General features: G+C 26.3%; 2 protein-coding genes across 2 annotated transcripts; both read left to right on the top strand.

The window, feature by feature from the left end:
* The first annotated feature begins 4,368 nt into the window (after nucleotides 1-4,368).
* LOC132929831 (nucleolar MIF4G domain-containing protein 1 homolog) lies at nucleotides 4,369-8,676 on the top strand. Its single transcript, XM_060995428.1, is given in 13 exon segments — nucleotides 4,369-4,624; nucleotides 4,708-5,099; nucleotides 5,196-5,728; nucleotides 5,802-5,942; nucleotides 6,000-6,165; nucleotides 6,373-6,497; nucleotides 7,125-7,318; nucleotides 7,428-7,615; nucleotides 7,715-7,809; nucleotides 7,811-7,894; nucleotides 7,973-8,137; nucleotides 8,206-8,337; nucleotides 8,400-8,676. Coding segments are annotated over 12 exon segments (2,478 nt in total). The 5' UTR covers nucleotides 4,369-4,624; nucleotides 4,708-4,714; the 3' UTR covers nucleotides 8,670-8,676.
* A 90-nt stretch (nucleotides 8,677-8,766) lies between these two features.
* On the top strand, nucleotides 8,767-15,675 carry LOC132929832 (guanine nucleotide-binding protein subunit beta-2). Its single transcript, XM_060995430.1, has 7 exons — nucleotides 8,767-8,904; nucleotides 12,032-12,177; nucleotides 12,318-12,451; nucleotides 12,717-12,882; nucleotides 13,206-13,410; nucleotides 13,508-13,724; nucleotides 14,811-15,675. The coding sequence occupies exons 1-7, from the start codon at nucleotides 8,836-8,838 to the stop codon at nucleotides 14,915-14,917; spliced, it is 1,044 nt and encodes a 347-aa protein (XP_060851413.1). The 5' UTR covers nucleotides 8,767-8,835; the 3' UTR covers nucleotides 14,918-15,675.
* The last annotated feature ends 1,908 nt before the right edge of the window (nucleotides 15,676-17,583 follow it).

Below are 17,583 nucleotides of genomic sequence, written 5' to 3'. Positions count from 1 at the left end.
TTTCATGTGTGTGGCCTAAAAATAAATTCTTACACGATCGACTTAGAAATCGTCTGCGACTATTTGGCCCCCCTTGCTTTATAGTTTATAGCATTAAAAATGTTTAAATAGTAAATTATCTCTGGTACTTATTTGTGATCGCTCCGCCACCAACCCATATAAAATTGATCACGTCACCACCGGGTGATCTTATGTCAGTAGTATATCTAAAATTAAGAATTTTGATTAAACGAATAGTCGAATAATATTGACTATTAATTATTTGAAAGTTGTAACGATATATAAAAAATAGAATAGTACAGCAACAGACAATCAATTAGCAAGGGTGAATTATTTATTTTTCCACCGAATATAGGAACTAACATGCATATCTTTTTTTACCATGTAAGAAACCTTACATATCTCATTTTTATATTCGTGTAGGAATTTACACAAAATATATATAGGAATTAACGTATGTGTTTTTTACTTGCTACTCTCGTGTATGTGTATGAACTTACGATTCTCCCCTACAACAGATTGATAAATTTTATATGGTTTGGTGGCGACTGATGGGGCAATAATAAAAAATACCTTATATCATGTTAATAAATTATGAAAAATTAATTAACAAAAATCAAACTTATCAATTAATATTAGGTTTATTTATTTATTCTGTATTATAATAGTTCATATATACAAAACAATAATAATTTATTTAAAATTTAACGCTTAAAGGACACAACACAAACGTTATTTTAAATAAGTACTAGTTATCATAGTATTATATGATTTTGTAATATTGTATTGTAGTTTATACTAATATATTATAATTTATAATATTATATTATTGTGAAATAAAGCCCCTTGTGTTTACTATACTTGCATAACTACATGATTTTAGTTTCTATACGTCAATATTGATTACTTATTGTCCTACTCTGCCATTTACTTTGTAGGTATAGGTACATTAGAATATTAGAATAAACAAAGTGAAAGGGGTGCGTCATTTGTGTTAAATCGAATATTATAACAAATTATTTATTATGTATTTGTACCTGTAATCTCCATAAACTAGAAATATTCTTATACAGTCGTGTTCATTTGAACAATTGTACAATATTTCATTTAAACACAATAATACGAAGGTCATATTGTTGGTTTTTTATTAAAGTCGCACCGCCGTTAATATTTATATTTTCAAACAATAAAATCTACATAAAATACATCGAAAATCACATAAACAGAAACTTATTAACAGATTGTTTATATACATTAAAACAGTACCTATAATAATTAATAAGTAAAATATATGCAGAAATATTTAATACCTCGCCAAAATTATACGCATACATTAAGCAATAAGCAAGTCTTCCGTAATTTGTTTACAGAAGTTAGATTTTATTTGTATACGTACTATAAACGATAAAAAAATTAAAATAATAATAATAAGCTATTGAATAATGCTTTATATTGGTATTTTACCGTAAATAGTACAGATTGTGTTAGACCTTGCAGTGGCTGGTATAGTGGCTGATAACATATTCTGACAATGCCCTAAAACAAAGTTTTTTTAGTAAGAAAAAAAATATTAGATTATTGTAGAAAAAATATAGTCATCGCTTTTTTATCTAATTACTTATAATCTATTTGTTATTTCACACATCAATTAAAAATCAATACGTTCAGGTTAAGGTTCTAAAAGTATAGACGGGCAAATGTCTACAGTCTACAGACTGAAAATTATTGTACTTGCATAACTAAAATAGATACGTAGTAGTGTATAGTACGTACTATTATGTATTGACTTGAAATATCTATTCTTAAAAATTGAAATTAAACAATATAATATCATTGATTATAAATAGTATTTATAATCAATGATAATATTATAAAATTGGTTTCTGAACAATAAACATATAATAATATTATTTTACTATGTAGGACTAGAGGTATATAGGCATATAACTTACTTTAAAAAAATCCGTATAATTAATAAATTATGCAGATTTCATATCATCTTTTTTTTATTATTGATATAATAGATACAATTTAAAATTTTTTTTTATTTTTTAAAAAAAAACCTAGATTAATGGCTAACTACTAATTACTATATTATATAGTCACCACTTAGTGACTTTATTTAACAAGTCACTTAAAAACTAAAAACATTAAACCCCAAAAATATTATGAATCGTGTTCATTAATCATTATCCATATCAAATTCCCAACATGTACCAAACTAAAACCAGTATAGGTAGTAGGTACCTATTTAAGTTTTCCGATCCGCTGAAAATCTAAAATTATCATTTTTTATTATATTATGGTATAATTATTCAATATAAATCTTAATATATATCTAACAACTGCCATAAAAAACTGTCACCATGACCTTTTATCAGTACGATATACCCCGTGAAAAAAAGAACTGTGTTACTTTTGAATTTTATTCAGATAATTATACTATGTCTGATTTTTGTAAATACACTTGGCCCCGGCTGCCAAGGATGTGAAAAATTGTTGATTATAACTTCACGGCGATTGAACACATAATCGGCCACGTTTTATTTGTTTAAACAAACCGAAATAAAATGGTCGTTAGACGACTAGCTGCATAGGACGATAAACTTCACGTCAGTATCTACTTCCACAGGGGTATAATTAAAGGGAGGATGAGGGGTATCTCCCCAGAGCCTTATTTTACTAATATTTTATAATATTTATAATTTAACATTAATCCAACTATAATATTATAAATAATAGTGTTTTTAGGTAATAGAGTTTAACCTTTTTTTTATAGTTACAGTTTTCTACTAAAAAAAAATTTGTCCCCTCTCAAGACAAATTCTTAATTATGCCATTGTCTGCCTGCTCTATTACAGTAACCTATTACCAAAAAGGTAACTTATTACTTATTACATATTATATTAGCTATTTGATTGTATCTAATAAAGTCATAACCACATATCGGTTGATTTATTAAAGTACTTATTAATAATATGTACCTATGCTCAATCAAGTTTGTAGTTTTTAAAGTAGCCTGTAGAATCCAACAATTTATTTACTTCCACAGTGAGTATAGAAACTTCAATAAAATTAATTAAAGTATACAGTATGTCGGTATGCAGTATGCTTATACCTATAATAACGTTTAAATGTGTAACCATTTTTTGACTAATCTTTTTTTTATTGTAACAAAAATAAATAATAGTAGTGACTTAAAATGTTGGTTCATAAAATATTCATATTGACATTTACCAGATATGATATACCATCAAAAATATTTTAGCTTTTTGTGCTATTTATAGATATATATTTGAAAATTTATAATTAGACATTACAAAATTTAATATTCCTATGTTCGTGGAAATATTTATACATAAATATTAAATATTATGTATATGCTTATATTATGAACCATTGGACAAAAATGTGTTTAAAAGTTAATTTTTTAAACACATTGTAACAATATATTTTTCATATGCTGAAGTAAATATTGTAGGAAATTGCATTAAAAAAGGGGGCGAAGTTCAAAATGTTTTTATGCTTTAGTCTACCTACATTACGCTTACATGGCTTTATGACTTATACAGTTATTTATACATTAATCAGTAAACAATATAGATAAACCTTTATTGTCTTGTACTTATAGAGTTATAGCTATAGCCTAAGTATGTGCAATATCTTTCATACAACTATATTAATATTATATACCTACATATTATTTCAACATCTAAAGCCAATTTTTCTATTTATCTACTTATTTTTGGAAAAATTTAGAAATTATTTACCTACTTTTAACAGAAAAGAATCTTGAGCTTACGTTTTCTGCAATTATATTAATTTTTTTATTGTGCATGAAAAATATTATTAATTTCAATTTTTATGCTTGCGAAAAATTGACAATACTAGTTAAGTACCTATTATCTACGATAAACAAAAAACTGAAAAGATACCTAATATACTTGTTATAAAAATATTGAACGAATCATTAATGACTATAGTTATAAAACAATGAACACATTATTTTGAGTCTAGACTAGTCATTTACTCATTTGACATTTAGTCAACCTATGTACTAAGCTTATAATTTTTATATTTTACCATTTCAAAAGAACTTCTGTAGCTAATAGGTTATAGGTACATCGTGGTCTTCGAAGTTTGAATTCCTAAATTAATCGTTCAATCGGTGTTTACTAGTTGCGGTCAAAATGTGGATGGTGGATAGACATAGGTATATAATTGTTGTTGTCGTAAATGCCTTAACCATGTATATCGTATAGGTCAAACTGTACATACCTAGGTACCTGTTTGTTTTGATAAAATCCTCGTGGCCCACTTGTCTTGATAACGATATCTGAGTGTTGATAAGTTGATAACATTACTACATTATAGTAATCTTTTTTAGAGCAAACCGGCGTGCAGCAACTCAACTGCCAAATGTTGATGAATTGATATATTCTTACTACTTTAATTATTCATTAGATTCATAATACTATTTATATTCATTCATTAAGGGAACTATAAATCTTTAAAGACGACTATTCATTATTCGGTTATCTTAAAATATAAGATATTTTATCATTCAATAAATGTGTAGTTTTGTATAAGTTACAATTCCATCAATAGCATCGTGATACGAAATGTAAGTTTTAATATTGTAGACTAGTAGTTTCGGTAAAATAATTGTATGTGTTTTTCTAACAGTATTTAATTTTTACCATTTAGTTTCAAAATGAAGACTAAATCTTCTGTAAAAACCAGCTCAGAACAACGGTTTGTTTTCAAATCAAGAAAAGCCGAACGTAAAGCCATGCGTCAAATGAAAAAACAGAAGAAAGGACACTTGCAACAAATTATAACTAATGAAGTTAATGTACAAAAGGTAAATGCCAAAAAAAAATTACCAAAAACTCCAAACACTGACTGGCGAGTATTGGATAGAAATAAAGAAAAAGTTGAAGAAATTAAATTACAAAAACAATTTGAGAAAACTCGTCGTGAGCAAATGAAACATGCTAATGAAGATGAAGATAAAGAAATCAAAAGATTGGCCAAACATTTAAAATTAGACAAGAGGAAAACGGTTGGAAAATCTTTTATTGATGATGGACTTGATTGTATCCTTTTTTAAATTATAATATATTTGGTAGGTACCTATTTTATATTTTTTCTAGTTTTCATAAATAAAATAAACCTTAATAACTTATAACTAGACTTGTTGGATGTGTGTGATCCCGAGACACGTAAGAACTGTTCATCTTTAAAAGAAAGTTTGATGGATATTGATTCAAATTTTGATGATGATTATAATACTGTTAATGATTTAAAAAAGAAAAAAGAAAAGAAACAGCCAGAAATTAAATCCAAAAAAAAAGTTACATTTGAATTTCCTGATAACTTATCTGATGAAAATACGTTTAATTATGAACATGATGATGAAAATGTATCTGATGAAGACATTTTGGACGATGAGCTTGAAGATGAAAGTATATCTGGTGATGAAACTCTTGATGAAGAATGTGATGATGAAAGTATATCCAACGAAGAAGATTTTGGTAGTGATAAAAGTGATACATTTGATTACGACCATGAAGAAGAATTTGATTATAATGACAATAAAGAAGAAACATTTTCTGACAGTGAACCTGATGATGAAGATTCATTAGATAATAACGATGATACAAAACCTATAAGTATGAAAGAAGATATTTATGGTAGAATAAGGAAACCTGATGGCACTATAGTGGCAAGTTATTTCAATTAAGTATTCCATATTAACAAAATTAATTTTTTTATTTATTGATGTGTTTTAATAATAGGAACAATCAATAGCTTATGTACCTCCACATTTAAGGAAAAAACAAAGTGAAGAATCTGAACAACTTAAACGTCTCAGGCAGCAAGTTAAAGGGCTGTTAAATAGATTAGCAGAAACTAATATGCATAGCATTAGTAGACAAGTAAATAAAGGAATTATTATTAATTTTTAAAACATTAGTTATTTTAGTTATTTACAGATTGAAGACCTTTATCAAGTTAACAGTCGAAATAATATGAACGAAACAATATATAAATGTATAGCTGATGCTATAATAAATTCAGAATGTGTATCACCGTACAGAATTATTGTAGAAAGTAGCACATTAATAACAGTTCTACATACAAATGTTGGAAGTGAGATAGGTAATTAAAATTATTTTTATTTTAGAAATTAAATGTATTAGGATAGTAATACTGTAATAGACGTATAAAACAGTTATTCAATCATAAAAAATTTCACTATAGTTTTCACCAATTATAATATATACTTTGTTGCGTTATACTTATGTTAAATTAAATTATTTGTACTATTACTCAAAATATAATATTCAATTGTATATTAACTTTTAGGTGCATTCTTTTTACAAAATTTGGCAACCAGATTAAATACTCTTATTGAGAGTAATAATATAAAAGTTGAAGATAAAGAATTGGATAATATTGTACTATTGTTGTGTTGTCTATATGCTTTTAAAGTAAGTAATACATCATCTGAATATTAAATAAATTTCCAATTGATTACAAATTAGATTGGAATTTATATGCCTATTTATTCCTGAAAAAAATGTATTTATTATTTATTAAGTTAAATTGCCAAATGCAATAACTTACATTAAGTGGGTACAATATATTAATATCATTGATATTACCTTACTTGTTATAAAATATGTACCAATAAATATTTCATGTACGAATAAAATATTACTAAATATTAAATTAAGTACTCCATCTGTGAAAGAAAATATAATCCTTAAAATTTATAGTGACATATTGTATTACACAAACCAGCTATTACCATTTTAGCATAACGTTTCTGCTGGCGTATTTTTCTATCACATATTTTAAATGTATTTCATGGTAGTGATAACTGGTAGTTTTTGTATAATTGTTTATTTTATTTTTTTTACTTCAATTTAGATTCAATATGTTGTTTATTATTTAATATAACAGTTGATTTTTGTAAGCAATTTGAAATTATATGTTTATAATAATATCAATCATAACAATTTATTATAAACACATATTAAATTCTGATATTTAAATTGCTGTCACCATTAAGTTTTTTTCAATTGCATTATAATTATTATTTTATGTTGTTCTAGGTATTCCATGGTGGTTTTATTTTTGAAATTTTAAACAAACTTCTTATTAAGTTTGAAGAAAAGCATATTGATCTTATTCTAAGTATTTTAAAAACTATAGGATTTAACCTTAGAAAAGATAGTCCTACATTAATCAAACAATTATTATTAGACATACAAAAAAAAAGTTCAGATACTTGTGAATCAACGACAAGGTACAATTAGAAGTTATTATGAATAGAATTTTTTTTTTTTAAAACATTTATAATTTGTATTTTTTATATGTATAAATTATAATTATATTTTAATATTTTGTATTATCAGCTCTAGAGTTAAATTTATGTTGGAAATTCTGTCAGCAATTAAAAATAATAACGTGAATAAAATACCTACTAGTTCAGAGCAATGTTACTCAACATACATTGAGCATATACAAAAAGTTATACGTACTTATTACAAATATAATAAAACTCCAGCAGAATTAACTATATCCTATGAAGATTTACTTAATGGTTGGTATAATTTTTATAATTTTAAAAAACTAATTTTTATAATTTTAAGACACAATCAAAAATAATCTGTGTATCTTTTATTTTTGTTGTAATCATTAGCTGATAATAAAGGTCGTTGGTGGATTGTTGGTTCAGCGTGGAAAGGTGATGAACAAAAAAATACAAATAACCCTCAGAAAAAAGATATGTATGATAAAAAAACTACTAGATATGGCAAAAAAATATCGCATGAATACTGATACAAGAAAAAACATTTTTTGTATTTTATTCACTGCTGAGGTATACTTGTTATAAATGTTTACTTTTTATAAAAAGAATAATGTTATTATACTACTGTTCATTTAAACTTATTTTTAGGACTATTTAGATGCATTTAACAAACTTGTTCGACTAGGTCTAAAAGGTCTTCAACAAGAAGAAATTGTCAGTGTCTTAATTCATTGTTTATTAGTTTATAAAATGTATAATCCATTTTTTGCTTATGTTGCACAACAATTATGTCAATCCAACAGAAAATATCAAGTACCTATAAAAACAATAAAAACACGTTTTATAATCTAAATATTATTAATTATTAAAATTACTTTTAGGCATTTTTCAAAAAATCAATAAATGTGCGTTTAGAAGAAATTGACAATTTGAAAAAAAATCAAATTCCTATTTTGGCATCATTTTTAGCACAAATGTTACGCAATCATTCACTACCAATCACAATTTTAAAAGTAATATTTATATACAACTTTTTTAAAGTAATACATGTATTTAATATATTATTGTTTGTTAGAATGTTGACTGGGGAAGCCTGAACAAATTGACGGTGAGTTTTGTTCGACAGACTTTAATCAAGGTGTTACAAGATATTGATGAAGAAGAAACAACCAATATATTTTTAAAAGCATCAAAAAATCCTACTTTGCAGTTTTTCCGCGAAGGACTTACATTATTTTTAAGTCATTTCCTTATTAAAAATGCTTCAAAAGACATTAGTGATAGTAAATTAGAATTGCTAACAAATAGAGTAAAAGTTGCACAAGCCGCATTAAATCGCTGTTAGTGTGTGCTTGTGTATACTACACTCATCTAGAAGCCCTGTTTTGCACTAATTGGATTTAAACTTACTAATGACATTAAACATATTGTTAATGATTCACTTTATTCTTGTCTTTTGTGAACGTAACATTTCATTATTTTATATTATTACTAGTTAGTAGTTATTAATAATGCCTCCAAAAGATCCGGAATTAATTGCTCTTAGAAAAGAACTAGAAGATTTAATTGCAAAATGCCAGGTAATAACACATGTTTACTTGTATATATGTTTATAAATACATTTATTTTGTTATGTTAATTTTAATTTTTTTTAAATAAACATACATTATATTTTAATTTGCAATACATTTTTATTATTTGTTTCAATTTTGCCTATCATTACTTTATTAAATGCTTATAATTTTTCATGTTATAAGTAATAAAATATTTTATGACATTTTGAATACATAATACCTAATAAATTTAAATAATGTTGTAAACATATTTAACTTTAAATAGAGATGATTACTTTACCACTTAATAAATATTTATCAAATTTTAAAATAGTATTATATGTATAGAACATTGGTATACTATACTTGAAAAATTTAAAAAAAATTACATTCATTTATGTATTTTAATATTTAACAAAATAATAAGTTAGAACCTACTAATAAAATATAAAACAAATCGCTATACAATTGTTAGCACTGCCAGTATAAGGTTTTAAAAAGTATTTATGTACTAAGGCTTCATATTGTACAAAAGAGACGGCTATTGATTTTTAAGAATGCAAGCATGTATATATATATATATTACATTATCATTAGTTTCAAGGATTATAAACCACCCATATGATTTCTTCATTCTAACATTATTGTCATAGAGCTATCTACTTTATGATTTTTCTTGGGTATAGTTTCCTCTCGTATATGAGCATATACCTATTATTATATATATATTTCTAATGAAACCTACACATTGTCAATGACTGCCCTATCGAAATAGTGGAAACTAATTGTAACTACAAAGTAAATTAAATTAATATATTCTATAGTTCCATTTAAAAATCCCACTAAATGTATTGACTTTAAACTCTAAAGCCTGTTGGGCTGTTATGACCTTAACACAGTATAAAAGCAGATTTTAATGTACTAAAAACAAGAAAATTGTCTTTAAAAAAGATAAGTAAATGAGTATCACTCTGCTGTAGTTGTCGATAATTTTCTCGATTTTTATGAATTTTGTCTAAGTTTTAACTTTAACACTTATAAAAAATTGTGACGATATTTTCAATTGAGAAACTAACATTTATTTGAATTAAATTTTCAAACATTTCTTCTCAGTAAATAATTAAATAGGTAATATTTTTTCGTTCCGCTCAGAATCTAAAATATTACAGTATTTAATGCATTTTACACTAATAAATAAAAATATTATAAAATTTCAAAAAATTGTCATAATTTTGTCGTTATCGCAAATGTAAATCGTAAATAAAATGACCTATTTATGTATTATATTTTCTTTTATGAGCCTGTATGCGCGTAATGAAAATGTTTGTTAAACCGTTATCGCTGCCGCGTTTGTTCCATATTATACACATCAGTGGCGCAACTAGGAGGGTGTAAAAAGGTTTTTAGCACCCGTTGTTTTTGTGAAATACCATCAATTGGTAAACTACCTATCAACAGTTATAGCACCCCACGTTTTAGAGGATTAGTTGCGGCTATAGTACGTAGATAGATACGTATAATAAAAATAATATGATGGTTCAAAATAAATAACACCTATTCAGGTTTTTCTTTTTAGTGGTATTAGTTTATAGTAAAAATTCATCAAATCTAAAATATTTTTATAAAATTATTAACTATTGGATGTTAATAATAAACAAAAAATGTAAGTACTCTCAGTTAAAGAAAAGTATTTAAAAACTAAATATAAAAGTTTAGTTTTTAAGTTCTTTGGTGTTTGAAAACGAATTATGTAAAAATTGGAAAGCAATTTTTTGGTAAAAAATGGAATTTGCATTTAAATTATGGATGATCGATGAATAGAGCCTGGGGTTAAATGTCCTAAAAACTATTAAAAATAACCAAAAATACCTTTTCAACGAAAAAATACCCAATTCTTTTTTTAATAAACACTCATGACGGTTAAACTTTCATATTTTTAAAACTTCTTTATTTTAACTAATCTAACAAAAATGCATAAACAAAGTACTGAACTTATAGGCGTGCAAAATAAATAAATAAACAAGATCGCGATGTAAGAATATTATCCCAACTGATCAATTAGTTTTTATTTGTTTGATTCCCGATAAGACACCACATAAGCCCCAGTAGATAAATAAAATAAATACGTTATATTCGCATTCATAAATAAAACGTTACACCTTTGAAGTATCCGTTCCATGAAACGAATTATGTACTTGGAATAATATGCTTTAAAGCACCACAAAAATATTACATTTTGCATTGAAATCCGAACCAATGAATATTGACTTTTAAGGGGCTCTGTATAGGCAATTTCTAAAATATTTTAAGAAAATTTAAGAATACAAAAATATTTTAAATTTCAATACAATCTTTAAAAATTAATATTATTCAAACATTGTGAGGCGCACCCCATATATACTTATTATAGACTATAGGTACTCTATAACTGGTAATCTGGTATACTCTATACGTACATAATATAATACAGTAAGGAACTTTTAGCCTCTATAGCAAAGTAGTATATTATTACAATAATATTTTGTTAAAATAAAAATATAAAAACAGTGTTATTGGAATTATGAGGGGATGAATGTCATTTTGAATTTATTTCCCAAGTAGTAGCCGTGAGGGGAGCACATTGCGCGACAATGTGGTAATTTTAACATTTTAAACGTTATTTGTATGATATGGTACGAAATAATTTAAAAAGTGTATGATTGTTGTAAAGGATTAATTATTTTTTTTAAGTTTTTAAGTATTAATAAATTGTTATATAAAATATAAATTAAATTCTTGTTTGCTTAGAAAATTAAAAATTGTCTTAATTCACTATTTTCATAAATAATAATTACACCCATACACATTTTTTAAGATTAGGATTTTGTTTTGTTTTTATTTTGGCAAATTCAGTTTTTTTGGCCGGTGTTATCTTATTGGTAAGTCTGAATGATGTTATATATTTGAAAAAGTTTACAACTTAAAATACCTATATTACCTACTAAAAATATCCATATATTAGAAATTTATCAATAAAATAAATTATAAATATTATTTAATTTTACTATTCTACTATATAAAATATTTTGAAATGGTATTTTTACAATAATTTTCATTGTTCAAATTATATCTGAGTATCAACACTCAACATTTTCTATACTTACTGTGATTATAGCAAGACCAAAAAAGCAAACAAGACACAACCATTGAAGAAATATCTAACGGAATGGCTGATGCGCCAAAGTGTAAATTGGCCACTAAGAAAATGCTCAAAGGACACATTAATAAAGTGAACTCTGTCCACTATAGCGGCGATAGTAGGTAAAATAAATATTTAAAAATAACAACCAAAACATAATATACTAAATACCTACCACTATTCTCGAAATCTATACATTATAGTTTTATAATGAATAAAACACTCACACGATGTCGCACTAATGAAATAATTTACTTTACAGACACGCAGTTTCTGGATCGCTGGACGGCAAACTTATCATATGGGACACATGGACCGGTAATAAAGTACAAGTTATACCATTACGTTCAGCCTGGGTTATGTCTGTGGCTTTTGCACCTACGGGCAATTTCGTCGGTTAGTATATAAATATTGTATAATAGATTTCAATGTATTCTATTAATCAGGCGTCGAGTACATACATCAAGCGGAACGATGGCTCTACTTATTTTTTATTAAAAGGTGGGTGGGTGGATGGGTGGGTGTGTCGAGGGTCATAAAACGTGTTGAGGGTGATGATTGTTACACAAATATAACGACGAAAAGTAATAATCTCAAAAATATGACGACACTGTCATTTTGTTTTTAAATTGTACTCTTACATAAAATATGTGTATTACAGCTTGTGGAGGGATGGATAATATGTGTACTGTTTACGATTTAAATAATCGTGACTCCAACGGAGGAGCGAAAATGATACGCGAATTATTAGGTTACGAGGGTTTTTTGTCATCGTGTCGATTTGTCGACGATAAAACCCTAATCACCGGATCTGGAGACATGAAACTGTAACTATTTTGCACCTAAATTTATAACTTATACATATAAGTATATTACATATATTGTAGTAGGTACTTACTTGTATTATATATAGCACACACCATACAATTATTTAACATAATATGAATATATGATAAAATATACTTTAGTAGTTAGATATATATAGTCAGCCAATTGGGTATCTACCCCAATACTGGAGCTATATTAGTAATCAATTCAAATTACAAGTTTAACTGTTTATTGGATTTGATTTTTTTGATTGTATATACGTACCTACCTTATTAATATATTATAAAGATGTTATTAATTTATTCGTGTTTTAATTACACAGTTGTATGTGGGACTTAGAAGCTGGTAAGAGAAAAAATGAAATAGAAGCCGCTCACTGTGGAGACGTCGTTTCTTTATCGCTGTCATCTGACCAAAACATGTTCGTAACGGGCAGCGTAGATAAGACTTGTAAATTATGGGATACCAGGGATCTGAAGTGCAAACAAGTGTTTTTCGGACACGAGGCTGACGTGAATTCTGTTTGTGTATGTTTCTTCTTAATTTATTATACTTATTATATTATAATGTTAACAGACATTATTTATTAAAATTATTAAAACATAAACTTGTGTTTTCTTATAGTTTCATAACAGTGGATACGGGTTTGCTACAGCTTCGGAGGATAAGTCCGCGCGTCTATACGACATTAGATCTGATCAACAAATCGCTATGTACAAGCCTCCAAATACCACTTCGGGATTCACTTCGTGTGGCCTATCAGTGTCCGGTAGGTTTTTGTTGGCTGGTAGCGACGATAACTCGGTTCACGTGTGGGACACGATGAAAGTCCAACACAACGGTAAGTGTGTACCTATATTATCTATTATTCGCAAATCATTAGTTATGATTTATGAGCTCATAACACGATTAATCTATACGATGTATCTAATGAGTTCAGTTATTAAATATTGAATAAAATAGACTCTATATTATGTGAATGTACATACCTATTACCTATCTCCCGAGGTATCACACCTACACGTAAACTCATACTCTCCCATACGTATCAATAATGTGGGCACCATAAAATACTAAAATATTCTGGTGTCGGGTGAAAGGGATCTTCATTTTAGCGAATATAAGAGTTTTTCGCAAGTTTCCGGATGTAAGTCCCTCAAACTTCGATAAATTTCAAAATCCAGCCATGATAATTCTATAAACTATGGATATACCTATTGTGCCTAATAAATAGGGCTCGGATTTATATGTAAATACATATTTTTACTGTGACTTGATAAATTAATTTAGGTGAGTGATAAATTCATTTCGAGGGATTTTCAATGAAATTAACTATATCTTATTTTACATGTTTTTACATATTTTTCCATAAGTACATGTTTATACATATTTCTCAAAATAATAATTTATATAAACTTTCCTACATATTTCGACAATTTGTTCATTAAATGATCTATTTAACGTATTTAGCACGCGCATTTCACCAAATAGCAGAAACCACTCGATCAAAATTTACAAAAATAGACGAATTAATATCTACAGTTAAAAAGATATTTTTAAAAGCTCCTAGCCGTATCGAAATATTTAAAAATATGTACCCAGATTTAAGCCTCCCCCACAACCAATTGTAAACTTGGTTAAATGTCGCTAATTATTATGTTCTTTTGAATTTGAAAATATAAAAATGCATGTTATTATAATTTGTAATCAAGATAATTAATATTTTTATTTTTTAGCTTTTTTTTATTTATTATAATTTTTAATACGTTTTTTACTTATCATATTAGTAAAATACATATTTTGAGTTATTTAGCACATATTTATGTACATATTTTGGTAGCATAAATACATATTTTGGTTTCATAAATACATATAAATTCGAGCCCTACTAATAAATAATAATATACGGTATGTTTTACTGCGACAGGTACTTTGAATGGACACGAGAACAGAGTGACTTCTTTGAGTGTATCGCCGAATGGTATGTCCGTGGTCACAAGTTCCTGGGACATGAATGTACGTGTTTGGGTTTAAACGTGGAAATTGTTACGTAGGTACTTATGATCACCTAAAATGATTTATTTTTAATTCACCTAATTATAATAGGTAGATACAATAATATAATTTATAATATATAATATATATGTACCAATAACATATAAATATAATATAATATAGTTACACTGAAATATATTGTATTCGTTTAAATAATTAAAACCCTATAACAAATGATGTTTTGAAAATATCGGAAAACTATATTATGTATAATTGCATGCTTATTCAACGATAACGCGACCTTAATACATTTCATCATTATTTGTCACGCTTTCCATCCTCTCTACTACCCATACTATATAATATTAAGGTATTGCGAAAAAAAACAAAAAAAAAAATCGTTCATTGTACCTTTATAATTGTAACTATTAACAGTATTAACTGTCAGTTTATAGTGTGTTAAAGTCTTGTTACCGTACACAGTGTTATTTTTGTTAAAATATTAAACACAATACGTATAGTATTAAGTGAACTATTATGATTTTGAGTTATATTAAGTTTTATTTATTTAATCCCATTTATATTAATGTCATTTTCTTTGGTCAGTATTAGTTTATAATATTACAGATATTTATTCGTTAAGCATACGTTTTGTCTTAAGATAGTAATCATAATGTTAAATGTTAATTATTATTTATTATATTATATTATATTATGTAGATAGATATGTCGTATATATTGTGTAAGGTGTAATCACGATATAATACTAATTAGTAATATACCCATCTAACAATGTATTTTTTATTCTTTGGCCATCAGTACCTAATTCTATTTACCAATGAAAAGGTGGTTCTTTTAAAGGTATTTAAAGGTAAAAATATATTTTCTTAAATAGACAAATAGAAAAAGTATTAATTACACTTATGAAATAAATTATATTTTTATTATTAAATTGTCTAAGGTTTTAGGTTTTTACTTTTTTAAATGAAATTTTACATTATTAATTTCATATATTTAAACATAATATTTTTCCAAGAATTTGAATATATATATAAAAACTAAATAAAATGTATTAAAATGAATAATTTATTATAGTTATAACTTATAAATTTATAATTTTTTTAATGTAAAGATGAGTGGAATAGTGAAATGTGGACACATGAAGTGTGTATTTCTCCGGGGTCCCGCTTTGCTATCCCTCTCTTAACTTTAAATACATACTTATTTATTATAAATTATGTATAGGTCAAAGCTCACTAACTCGATTTAAATATTTTTGTATCAATATTGGAATTCTAAGAAATCATTCTGCTCAAGAATATGGCATTATAATTGTATGCTATTATTAAAAAAGTAAACATATACATTTTTTCAGAAACGATTTTTGGTTATAATTTCAGATTATAAAAAAAAATGTTTTTTAAAAACTAACACTTTTAGGGAAAATGAGTTATTACCTTTAAAATCACCTTGGAATAGTTGGATACTTATTTAATATAATAAATCATAAAAAGACTAAGTAATTAATAAATTAATATCCATATAATAATATAATATATTCTTAATTTATGGTTTCTGTATAGAATATAATATTATTAATACCTGAAACTAAGTGACAGTGGTGGACCCAGTGCTTAATTTTGGGAGGAGCAAAAGTACAAAACAATTAACAACTAAACGACATCAACACAATATCCTGTAACTAAAATGCACTACTGCATTACAGTGGAAAAAACATAGTGAAACTACGGTGTATGGGGGGGGGGCAATGCCCTCTTTGACCCACCACTGGATCCGCCACTTCTAAGTAACTAAGTAAGGTAGGTACTACTGTAGATAGGTATATTGGTATATATGTGACGTACATAGGGCCATATGTGGGAAGCGGTAAAGCCTATTGTAAAATTTTATATTAAATTTAAAACATATTATGCTTATGCCATAATTTATACAATATGCACCTGTCTTAATTGTATGGCTGTTGCCTAGTACACAATTGGGGGATATGTTATTCCAAAATTCGACACATTTGGGCACGGAATCATAAAATGCGCTTGAGTACCTACTTTTTTTTTAACATCATAACGCATTTAAACAAGGGCACTGTAGACAATATATTATGTAGATTTTTATGAACGTTAAGTGTATACTTTTTTATGTAGGTAAATAAATACATTTTTAAGTTAGAAATCATATAAACATGAGTATGAATTAAAACTAAAAATCTTTAACAGCAAGTCATCATGCTGACTCTTTATTATTAAAAATGTTATAGGGATTTTGAGACAATAACATAACTATTAAGTTATAAATAGGTTATACGTAAATATATATATATAGTACGAGACACGAGTACGATATTGACTACGTAACAATATTAAATATTTATATATAGATCGCACATTTTCAATCTTAAAAATAATGATTATTATTACCAAATTATTCTATGAAAATAGCAAGATTCTGTAAAATAATTTTGATGTGCATTAATGAAAAAGTAGATTTTACCATGTTTGGAGAAAGTTATCCAGTCATTCGGCAAATAAACTGTTTCTAACTTCTATAAGAAATAATAATGATTAATGAAGCTATAAGTAGATTGTTGGTCGAGTTTGAAATTTGAATTGTGAATAAATTATACATTTTTTAAAAGTTGTTAACCATTTCTATTTGACTATTTGTCTGCAGTGATGGTCAAGCGGGGG

This window comes from Rhopalosiphum padi, chromosome 4, assembly GCF_020882245.1.
Source record: "Rhopalosiphum padi isolate XX-2018 chromosome 4, ASM2088224v1, whole genome shotgun sequence".
Taxonomy (NCBI): domain Eukaryota; kingdom Metazoa; phylum Arthropoda; class Insecta; order Hemiptera; family Aphididae; genus Rhopalosiphum; species Rhopalosiphum padi.
This window is presented reverse-complemented; position numbering and strand designations above follow the sequence as displayed.

Bases quoted from the DNA above. Each gene is read 5' to 3' on its own strand.
- LOC132929832 (XM_060995430.1), top strand. From the start codon at position 8,836: ATGCCTCCAAAAGATCCGGAATTAATTGCTCTTAGAAAAGAACTAGAA. The intron at 8,905-12,031 runs GTAATAACACAT...CTGTGATTATAG, and splicing joins ATTTAATTGCAAAATGCCAG to CAAGACCAAAAAAGCAAACA. The intron at 12,883-13,205 runs GTAACTATTTTG...TTAATTACACAG, and splicing joins GGATCTGGAGACATGAAACT to TTGTATGTGGGACTTAGAAG.